This window comes from Nothobranchius furzeri, chromosome 14, assembly GCF_043380555.1.
Source record: "Nothobranchius furzeri strain GRZ-AD chromosome 14, NfurGRZ-RIMD1, whole genome shotgun sequence".
NCBI classification, from domain to species: domain Eukaryota; kingdom Metazoa; phylum Chordata; class Actinopteri; order Cyprinodontiformes; family Nothobranchiidae; genus Nothobranchius; species Nothobranchius furzeri.
Window position 1 is genome coordinate 41,611,785 of NC_091754.1, and position 11,543 is coordinate 41,623,327.

Here is an 11,543-nt window from a genome sequence, read left to right on the forward strand (position 1 = left end):
TTAGGGAGGGAGGAGCAGAGGGCAGCTTTGGTTGGGATAGTTTTTTTTCTTTTGGTGAGGAAGAGGTTATTGTCTTTCAGACCTCCTCAGGCAGACTCCATGGCTGTAGATAACAGAGAAATGCAGCTGGTAATGAAGGAATTAGGAATTTGACTAAAGCCCTGCTGCTCAGAGTTCTTTGATGAAAACCACATGTGAAGCAAGGGAGGAGGTGAGGTATGTGCGAGGAGGGAGGAGAGTATAGGGCTGGAAATCCAGCCTCCTCCAAAGAAAAGAGGTTGTCTCAATCAACTTTGCTCCACATGACACAGATCTCTGCGTGTGTGATGAGGCATTAGTCCGGAGTTTCTCTCACACACTTCTTTATCTCTCAGGGGTTTGGTGCAGCTTCATCAGGACTGAAATCTGGTCTCAGCTGATCCAGGAGGAGAGGAGGAGGAGAGCGCTGATCCTCGTGGACAAAGTGAACCTTTTTATTTCTACAAGCCGGAGACAAGAAGAAGCTAAACTAAAGTAAAGATGTCCAAAGCTCTGGTGAGGAGAAACTCCAGCAAGCAGGGCTTACAGAACCTGATGAGGTACGTTTCAGATCCTTCTGCTCCTGGTTTCTGTTGGTTTCACAGAGAAAACAGCAGTTCAGGTTAATATTTAAACCCCCCACACACGTGCGTGCACACACACACACACACACACACACACATGCATGCACACACACACACTAACTGTGTGAAAACCTAAGGGTTTGTCATAAAAGTGTCTGTTTCGATATTTATGGTGTCAATATTTTATGGTAAACATGTTTGCCCTGCGGGGAGCAGAGTGGGATTACTGGAAGTGTTTTGGGTCACTCAGGGTTTTGAGGGTATTAGGGGATTGTGAATTCACTTAACCTCTTTGACATAATAACACATTAATCCTTCTGTTCTTTATGTTTGTCTAAAACAAACCACAGAGCAAAAATACTGCAGAACAGCAGATGTTTATCTAGTGACCTCAGACTTTAGAGCAGCTGGGACACAAATGTCTCTGGAAGAGGGAACCGATGTCAGAGAGGAATCCCCCTTGAGCCTGGCTATTGTTTGTTTTTTAGGATTTCATCCTGTTTGTTTCCACTCTGACCCTTTTTAGATAAAAACTTCTCTTGTTGCATTTCCTGCCTCATGCCAACACCCTCATGACCTGCTGGTGATGACTTCAGAGTCTGCGCTCAAACATGTAACATGTAGACTCTCATCTTCCACCTAACGCGGTATCGATCCCTCTGTTTGATCAGAACTGTGTTATATCCTCGCCCACACACCAGAGAGAAGCTGCAGAAAAAAGAAAAACAAACAGTCACAAGTCTGTTCCTGTTTTCACCTTCGAGCTGCAGTCAGACGTTACTGCAGCAGAAATTACAAATAAAAACATCAGGACTGTTCCAACAACACCATCAAAATAATGAAGGAGGCTGATGTAGAATAAGGAATCACTGGTGAGACTGCATTTCATTGCTTACAGACTATTTCATAAACCCAATATTTATTTGTGTTATTGGACCAACCTGGAGGGAATAAATCTAAGTTTTAAGCAGCTTGAATTTGCACACACACACACACACACACACACACACACACACACACACACACACACACACACACACACACACACACACACACACACACACATATATATATAAACATACACACACATATATGTATAAATATATATATATATATATATATATATATATATATATATATATATGTATACATACATACGTATACTGTATATATATAGAGAGAGAGAATAAATCTCATGGCAAACAGAGGGTCATTAGTTTTTAAAAGCGTTTTGTAGTTTTTATTTGTTTGTTGGTTAATTTTGAGCAGAAAAACATCAAATGATGCATGAAACTTTGTACGTGAATACCTACCAAGACTAAGCTGAAACAAAAGCAGCACAACCAGCGCTGCAGGAACTGTGTCCTGTTCAATAGTAGAATGCATGAATTGTGACAGTATCTGCAGCAGTAAGGACCCTGTAGGTGTTGACCACAGTGATAAGTTACCTGAGCTGAAACACAAACTTATTGATTTACCGATCAGACCACATTCCAACCCTCGGCTCTGACCAGGAGCTGAGGGTGGACATCTGATGTGGTCTGGGTATCTGGTAAAGATGCCATCTGGACGTCATCCATGTCAGGGTTTTAGATTTGGATGAAAACTCGGAGCAGACCTGGGACTCAACAGAGAGATTATTGGGAATGCCTCTGGATGAGCCAGATCAGGAAGCTGGAGAGGCAGAGGTCCAGGGTCCTACGCTGATGATTACCCCTGTAACCCCATGATGGATGGATGGGTCTTTAACAGGAGTTCTAAACGGGTTCACAAAGGTGAGGGGAGAGTACTTGCTTGAGTGTGTGTTTCGCTTGTTTTTGAAACTAAAGCTGACAGCTGCTTTGTTGGTCTGCACATTGATGGTGACACATTCTGCTTGGCTCAGTCTTAAGGCACGTTTACAACCATCGCTGGGTTACGTTGTTTGCCTCTCTGGGAGGTGGAAGTCTCTGTGCTGATGTGTCAGAGTGAGTTAATGCCCTTCGTTGCCTTGACTTGTTTTAGCGAAGTGACTTAATCTCACAGATGTCTTCCATCATTCAAGTCTGCATTACAGATCCGGTTAGACTCTCAGGCTCAAAACCAAACATGTTATTATTCAGTCATTGGAGTTTTTCATCCAGCTCATAACCACGGGTTTGCTTGTCACATTTATACGTACTGAATGATGTATTGAAGCTGTCTGCTCTGTCATCTTAATGAGTCAGTCTGGATGCATCATTCTGACCACATACATGCATCACACTGGCCTACGGGGCTGGGGGGCACTTTGTCACTCATTTTTCATGGAAAGGTTCTGGGAAGCAGCAAGCTCATGCAAGTCTGCGGTGTCAGTTTACAGGAGAACAACAAAAGGTGGAGGAGAACCTGTTTGACTCCTGCAGTGATAGCAAAAAGTTTATTTGAACTTGCTGCAAGGGGAAATTTAAACTTTATACACCAGCTATTCTTTAACATTAGCAGGATTTAAAATATTTATGAGATGTATACATTTCTTTTAAAGTCCCATTAGTTGTCACACACTGATGAAATTATTTCTCTGCCTTTGACCCAGCCCTGTGGGGAGCCATGAGCTGCACACACGGCCACGCTCTAGAACCATTTGGTGGTTTAACCCCCAATCCGATCCTTTAATGCCGAGAGTCAGACAGGCAAGCACTGGGTCCCATTTTTAAAGTCACTGGTACTGTATGACCCGACCGTGGATTTGAACCCACGATCTCCCAGTCTCAGGTCAGACGCCCTTTCCCTAGACCACGGAGCTCTCAGTTATAATTAGATGTTACCAGTCAGCTCCTCAATTGATGATTTCTAGGAGAACTTTATGTAATGAAGTCTATCGACCAAACATCTCTAAGAATCTCTAGAATTTGCAACATTCCCCCCCCCCCCCCCCTCCCCCACCCACACACACACACACACACAAATGACCTCCTCATCTACAGGTGAAACTGGAAAATTTTAATCTGATGCAAACGTTCATTAATGCCAGCAATCCAGCTGAGACTGAGAGACCATCTAAAGGCTCAGGAACCTCTGCAGGTGTTCTGGATTATTAGCTGATTAGAGTGTAACACTTTGAGTCTAGAATATTTTTCACAATATTCTAATCATCTGAGATTTTGATCGTGGGGTTTTCATCAGCTGTGAGCCCTAATCACTACAGTTATAACAAATAAAACCACGGAACATCTGGTTTAGCATGGAACGAGTCAGTCTCATTCATCAGTTTCACCCTTTAACGTTTTTAGGGTTGAATTACCCAACCAGAAGAAGTTTTGCACCAGATTCTGATTTTTTTGAGTTTCACCTGTATCTGGAGACACGGTTCTGTCTTATTGAAAGCCACAACAACAAAGCCTTCTTTTCCAGACTTACCTCCCAGAGGAGCATTGAAGATGCTGAGGAGGTGGAGCGGGAGCGTCGTCAACGAGCTCGACGGTCTTTACGACAAAGGAACAATGGCTTGACACCTGACGATTTTACACCAGACACCGAGATGCCAGCAAAGGAGAACATGTGAGTAAGGACATCCATCTGTTTCTCACACCTGCTTGATCCTGCTGCAGGGTGGCGGGTGCACACTGGACATGACACCAGTTCACTACAGCCCACTGGTTTTTGAAGGAATCCACTGAAATGTTTGGTGTGAATGGACCCACATTCCTAAACCAGCCCCATGATTCTCATACTTCCCACAGCAGTCTTAATAAATAACCCTACAGATGGCTCTCAGGGTAGCATTACACATTTAGAGAACAGTTTCTGCAGCAACATCTTCACACTCATGGCTCATAAGGAAAACATCTGTTCTAATTCATTACAAATGAAATCTTATGTTTTGCACTCCCATCCCTTCTCAGGTGGCAAAGCGACATGAAGTCCGACAGTTCTCCTTCTATTGAGGTGGACGAGGGCTTCAGTGACTGGACTCAGCGCAGAGAGAAACAGAGGCGGCAGCAGGAGCTCAGCCAGGACGGCAGTGAGGAGGAGAACCTAGAAGAGGACCTGGAGAACAAAGTTGTTACAAAGAAGTTCCCTCAGGCCTTCAGGATGTCCTCCAGCCGATTCCAGATGCCAGAGCAAAAAGAAAATGTGACTACCAGCGAGAAGGAGAGGAGGAATGAAGGAGAGGATGAAGAATGGAGGAAGAAAGAGAGGGACATGTTGATTTCAAACAGGAAGGAGGAGATTCAGATGTAAGTCTCCTGTACAAAACAGATCTCAAGGCTGTTTAACAAAAAAAAACTCTTTTACCGTTTCTAAATTCATCATGCAGCAAGTTTCTGATGCTGTTCTGATGAACCTCTAATCAGCAGCCTGCAAAACAAAGAGATCATTGTGTGCAGCAGAGATGGAGCCATTCTGGGCGCGGAGCAGCAACTGCAGAACTTCCACATGGACTTGCAGGAGGAGAACCAGGAGCTGGAGAGGCACCGACACAGACGGGTCCAAGCTAAGTGGAACCAACAGGAGCTGAGGAGGTGTGGGGAGGACAGACGTGAATTTCAGGAAGAAGATGAGCAACAGAGGAAAGGGCAAAAACAGCAACAGCTGCCCAAAGATGAGGTGATCTTTCTTCAGTGAATGCCTACAGCACAGAAACGACAAACGATGTAACGTTTCACTTTCAGTGTCATGAAAAGTTACATTGTTCCTGACATGTTACATAGTAAAAGTAAAATTCATTCCTCTGAAAACGCTCATGAATAATAACATTTGCTAAGCATTTGATGCGGAGCAGCTAGCATGCTAAAGTCAGCCGAGGCAGAAGACTTCCTGTTTAAACTCACTTTTCCTCCACACTGTCACCTATAGGACTGTACTTACTCAGGTTACCTATAGGACTGTACTTACTCAGGTTACCTATAGGACTGTACTTACTCAGGTCTCCTATAGGACTGTACTTACTCAGGTCACCTATAGGACTGTACTTACTCAGGTCACCTATAGGACTGTACTTACTCAGGTTACCTATAGGACTGTACTTACTCAGATCACCTATAGGACTGTACTTACTCAGGTCACCTATAGGACTGTACTTACTCAGGTCACCTATAGGACTGTACTTACTCAGGTTACCTATAGGACTGTACTTACTCAGGTCTCCTTTAGGACTGCACTTACTCAGGTCACCTATAGGAATGTACTTACTCAGGTCACCTATAGGACTGTACTTACTCAGGTCACCTATAGGACTGTACTTACTCAGATCACCTATAGGACTGTACTTACTCAGGTCACCTATAGGACTGTACTTACTCAGGTCACCTGTAGGACTGTACTTACTCAGGTCACCTGTTGGACTGTACTTACTCAGGTCACCTCTAGGACTGTACTTACTCAGGTCACCTGTAGGACTGTACTTACTCAGGTCTCCTATAGGACTGTACTTACTCAGGTCTCCTATAGGACTGTACATACTCAGGTCACCTGTAGGACTGTAATTACTCAGGTCTCCTATAGGACTATACTTACTCAGGTCACCTGTAGAACTGTACTTACTCAGGTCACCTGTAGGACTGTAGTTACTCAGGTCACCTATAGGACTGTACTTACTCAGGTCTTCTATAGGACTGTACTTACTCAGGTCACCTATAGGACTGTACTTACTCAGGCCTCCTATAGGACTGTACTTACTCAGGTCACCTATAGGACTGTACTTACTCAGGTCACCTGTAGGACTGTACTTACTCAGGTCACCTGTAGGACTGTACTTACTCAGGCCTCCTATAGGACTGTACTTACTCAGGTCACCTATAGGACTGTACTTACTCAGGTCACCTGTAGGACTGTACTTACTCAGGTCACCTGTAGGACTGTACTTACTCAGGTCACCTATAGGACTGTACTTACTCAGGTCACCTATAGGACTGTACTTACTCAGGTCACCTATAGGACTGTACTCACTCAGGTCACCTGTAGGACTGTAATTACTCAGAAAACGATTAGATCCAGTCAAGCATTTTATTAAATAGGGGGATTTTAGAACCTATTGAGTCTTATTCATGACATGAGAAACTGGTCTTAATTTGGACCTCATTAGAACTGAATTTGTTTTTGTGTAAACCTGACAAAGGCCAAAGCAAAATGCTTCCTGGTTTCAAATGGAAACTACTCTAGCTAAATGGCTGTGGGGAATATGTGTGGAACTCCAATGGGAACTGTAATGGATCAATGGTTAATCATCTCATGACTGAGGACAGTGGAGTCTCTGTAGGGTCTGTGGGCTAGCATCAGTCCAAAGTACAGTGAGAAATCATGAAGCAGGAAAGAACCAAGATACTGTTCACAGCCATTCATTCATTTCATCTCTTGAACTGTACCTGGAACTCAACCTGGCTTTAACCAGCAGGTGATTAACAGGCTTCTGCAGAACAGGTGAATCATAGGTAGTTAGTAAAATGCTCACATCAGTAATTTGGTAGGTCCTGAGTTATTGTCTGGTCTTAAAGGTGCAGTATGTAAGAATAGAGTGAGAAAATCCCAGAAGAGTCTAACCCCTTCTTTCCATCGGAGCCGTCAGCAGCGCGAGTCGGCCGCGTCTCAGGAGCAGCATGTCGCGGCCCTTACGCGGCGGCTCTATTTTCTACGTGCAACGCCTCTGAAACGGGTCAAGTTCGACATTTTTGGGGAAGGAAAGACAGGAAATCGGACGCAGAAACGGAGCGAAGCTCCCGAGATTTTCAGAATAAAGAAACGTACTGCCGTACCTTGCCTGTTGGTGGTGGTCAGCGAGACCGACAGTGCCTCTGCTCAGCAGCCTCGCCTCTGTCAGATGAAGAAGAAAATATCATTTCTATAGAGCCTCTCAAGAGAAAAATCACGAGGTGCTTCACAAAGAGGGGGTTGAAGAAGGTCATACAAAAGTCAGCTTGAACAAGTGAGTCTTCAGCTGCTTTTTAAAGGAGACCACTGAGTCCACTGATCTCAGGCTCAGGGGGAGAGAGTTCCAGAGTCTGGGGGCCACAGCAGCAAATGATCTGTCACCTTTGGTCTTTAGCATGGTGCACTGCACAACCAGTAGGCTTTGATCACTGGACCTCAGGGACCTGCTGGGGGTGTAGGGACTAAGAAGATCACCAATGTAAGATGGTGCTTGTCCATGTAAGGCCCTATAGACCAGAACCAGGATCTTGAAATGAACCCAGACTGGCAGCCAGTGAAGTTGGAGGAGAAGAGGGGTGATGTGGGTGTGTTTGGGTGTGTCTGTCAGTGCGCCCCAGGACAGCTGCATTGTAGCTCACCACCACCAGAGTGTGAATGGGTGAATGACTGATTGGGTTGTGACTTGGGGGGTTGCAGAACCCTAGAAAGCACTCTACAAATACAGGCTATTTACCATTTTACCATGCTCACGACCAAATTTAGTCTCCAACGGTCTTCAAGCAGCATCGGCTAACCTATGACTCCAGTATGCAAATGACCAATGGGAATACACTCAGGCAGTGAGGCAAAATACAAGTGATGAGGGTACAACAAACGAGTGGCATTAGGAACATGAGCAACAGTGGAGGTCACACACAAGTACATGTGGACCACTCCTTTGTAGAGTTCCACACAACGTCTGACACTGGAATAGTGGAACCTTGTTTTTCTTTTCTTTGTTGCCTTGGGTGTCTGTCAGCTGTTAGCATACTGTGTAGTTAGCGTGTCCTGCTAGAACGACATGTCAAGCAGTTGGGTCATTAGTACAGTACCCCGTGTCATGTGAGGGAAATTCCACCTATAAAGACTGTCGTGCATTCATTCATTTGTTGTGTTTTATTTTGTGTTTTTAAACAGGACAGAAAGGGTGTGAATGTGGGCGTGGCCAACCGGATCACTCAGTGGGTAAAAAGCCCCTCAGACAGCAGCAACAGACCTCCAACATTCAGGCCAATTGTGAGTTCCAAATGCAAAAAACATTTTTCACACAAACCTTCCAGAAAACATGACGCCTATGCGAAGCTCTGCTTCTGCATCTGCACATACGTTTGGGGTTGTTTCCTTGTGGATGTTTGACCTCCACCACTGCTGGACAAGCAAAATAAAGCAGTTGTTGTTCCTCATCTGATGCAATACCACACTGACCCTTCAATATTTCACTAACGTTGCCTGTCAGCCTGCTGCTACCTTGTCTTAAGAAGATGCAGACTTTCAGTGAAAGACAACAAACACATCAACCTGCCACTGCAGAGACATTTCTATAGTAAGCATGAGTAAGTAGCTGCTCTGACATCAGATGCCTCTGTGCCGTGCTGCTTTTCCTAATCCCTAGTACTCCTGTGTAGCCTGGCCTGCCAGACTCATCCTCTGTTTAATTCTACACAGAGAACTAGTCTGGTTACTCACAGGCAGAGAAGCATGAGGGGCGGGACTAGCCAGCTAAAAAAGAACCAGAAAAAAGTATAGTAGATTTCTAGCTGTAGTAAAGAATGGCATATGGCGACGGCGCAAACATCTTTCTTTAGAAGAAAGGCTTTTAGCGCTTCTTCTTGATGTGGTTTTAAAGACGTGCCCAAGTCATTAAGACCAGAGGAAAGAGCTGCAGCAAACTCCACTTCAGATGCCGTCTTCACTATTTATGAGAAACCGAGCGTTATGGTGTGTGACGTACGCTGCTCAGCGCTGATTGGTCCCGTTAGAATCCTCAGGGGGTGGGGTTATTTGAAGAGTTCCCAGACCCAATGGTTTCAGGGTTCAATGACAGCACGGAAACAGTACTTCATCACTAAGTTAACCTCACTTTAAATGACTTTAGACTCAGATGCTGAGGTTCATGTTACTGGTGAGACGTGGCAGCACCAGCTAGACTAGTCTGTTAGAACTAGCAGAGGCAGCACCAGCTAGACGTGGGTCTAGTGCACACGTAGCCGTTAAAAAAAAAATGAATATCCGCCCCTCCAAAAATTTGCATCCACACCACCTCGTTTAAAAAAAAATCTCTGTCCACATGTACCCAGATAAATACGTTGTTAAGGACATGCCAGACCTGTAGGCGGCAGTACTTCCCCCGTTCTTAACCTCGTCCTTCGTCTATGGTCTTCCACAAGGAGCAGTAATTCCACTTGCAAAAACAAACAAGCAAAAAGCGCTTGGACAATTGATAAAGTGAGCGCAGCTCTGAGGGCATCCATGCTGTCGGCTAGTGTAAACACAGGTCGCACACGTGATGTCAGCAATTTTTTTTGTCGCGGAAAGTGACGTTGCGGACCTTAAAACTCCGGTTTTGTCTGTCCACACGCAGACACCCAAAACGGAGAAAACGCAGATCTTCACTTTGGCCGGAGTTTTTAAAAAGATCCGTTTTCGTGTGAAAAAACTCAGTTTTCGTGTGGATGACAGACCAAAACGTAGAAAAATATCTACGTTTTGGCAGATCCCCGGCTACGTGTGGACAGGGCCGTAGTCTGTTAGAACTAGCAGAGGCAGCACCAGCTAGACTAGTCTGTTAGAACTAGCAGAGGCAGCACCAGCTAGACTAGTCTGTTAGAACTAGCAGAGGCAGCACCAGCTAGACTAGTCTGTTAGAACTAGCAGAGGCAGCACCAGCTAGACTAGTCTGTTAGAACTAGCAGAGGCAGCACCAGCTAGACTAGTCTGTTAGAACTAGCAGAGGCAGCACCATGGCCCGATGGATCTAAATGATGTGTTTTGTTTGCTGATGTATTAACAACAAAAAGCAAATGAAACAAAAGGATGCTCTAACAGGTGAACATTGATCTAAGGCTGATAGCTACACCCTCCACTGTACAAACTCAAATTTATGCTCTCTTATTATGGGATGTTTCCTTCAGATTGTGAAGCCTGGTGATGTGATGCACAAGAAGAACATGTGGGAGGTAATCGGAGACTCATCGGGGAGTTTAGAACAAAGAACAAAGGTGGTTGCTTGTTAAACTTTTATTTTGAAATAGCTGTTGGAGTTATGATGCCGTCTGTATTTGTCTGATGACACACAACATTGATGGAATATTCTGAGGACGGAGCCTCCAACCTGCAGCTCTGGGGCCTCTTGTGGCTTTTTGGTCCTTTGCAGCTAAAATTACTTTTTTGTTTAAAACAGCATAAATGTTGGTTTTAAGCTAATTCTTTATTATTTCTAAGAAGGTGCTTGATCATTTTATTAATTTTCCACAAATATAAAACAAGTGCATACATTTGATCAAATCTATGGATTAAGGATTTTTAAATGTTTTCTGATATGTGTTGCATTTGTTATATGGTTTCTAAGTGCAGTGGGACGGGAATGTAAAACTAATACATGTCTCATCTCTTCACAGCCTGCAGCAGCTGGTAAAAAGTACAAGTTTGTCATTACTGGTCACGGAAAATACGAGAAGATTCCTGTGGATAACACAAATGATGGAGAACTTAACTGAAGGATTCACAGCACGACTGACAGGAAGTAGCAAAACACTGTAACGCTGGTTTAGGAATAGTGGTCCTTTAGATTTATGTTATCCTGCTACATGAATAAAGTAATCTTCATGACATTCCTGCTGAGCACGCTAAAGATGCATCAAAAAGTCTGATTGAACTTTTCATTTATTTATAATCCACAACAGTCTCCTCCTCTGGTGTCCAGCGGTCACTGGGCGAGAGGCAGTGGACGCCCTGGACAGGTTAACCCAGACAGCTAGCTTTTAATCCTAACCCTAACCAATCTAAACGCAGATAAAACGGGACAAAACAAACCTCTTCCACCTCCCGACTAACTGTTCATGACAGGGAGAGAAGATGATGGATCAAATTACATGATAATCCCAGATTAAAGCCCCCTGACAACTAATGATACTTTTACATTGTGGAAAATGCAGACGTACCATTTTATTTACAGAGGCAACAAAAAGGACACTGAGGCCAATTCCCACAGAACTGGACCAGAAGAGACTGGAAAGACTTTTCCTGGTCTGATGAGTCTAGATTTCAGCTATCGGGTCAGAACCTGGTGTCACC

General features: G+C 44.4%; 1 protein-coding gene across 4 annotated transcripts; it reads left to right on the forward strand.

Annotated features, from left to right (window-relative positions):
- The first annotated feature begins 298 nt into the window (after positions 1-298).
- LOC107389479 (lymphocyte-specific protein 1) lies at positions 299-11,142 on the forward strand. 4 transcript variants are annotated; one of them, XM_015965621.3, is made up of 7 exons: positions 299-578; positions 3,975-4,121; positions 4,466-4,801; positions 4,919-5,171; positions 8,388-8,486; positions 10,382-10,468; positions 10,868-11,142. In XM_015965621.3, the coding sequence occupies exons 1-7, from the start codon at positions 520-522 to the stop codon at positions 10,964-10,966; spliced, it is 1,080 nt and encodes a 359-aa protein (XP_015821107.1). In that variant the 5' UTR covers positions 299-519; the 3' UTR covers positions 10,967-11,142. The 4 variants fall into 4 exon arrangements, with proteins under 4 accessions (XP_015821107.1, XP_015821110.1, XP_015821108.1 ...); XM_015965624.3 differs by having other exon boundaries at positions 301-578; positions 4,955-5,171; XM_015965622.3 differs by having other exon boundaries at positions 381-578; positions 4,922-5,171.
- The last annotated feature ends 401 nt before the right edge of the window (positions 11,143-11,543 follow it).

Coding starts and splice junctions, on each gene's coding strand:
- LOC107389479 (XM_015965621.3), top strand. CDS start 520: ATGTCCAAAGCTCTGGTGAGGAGAAACTCCAGCAAGCAGGGCTTACAG. Junction 4,122..4,465: donor ATGCCAGCAAAGGAGAACAT/GTGAGTAAGGAC, acceptor ATCCCTTCTCAG/GTGGCAAAGCGACATGAAGT. Junction 8,487..10,381: donor CTCCAACATTCAGGCCAATT/GTGAGTTCCAAA, acceptor TGTTTCCTTCAG/ATTGTGAAGCCTGGTGATGT.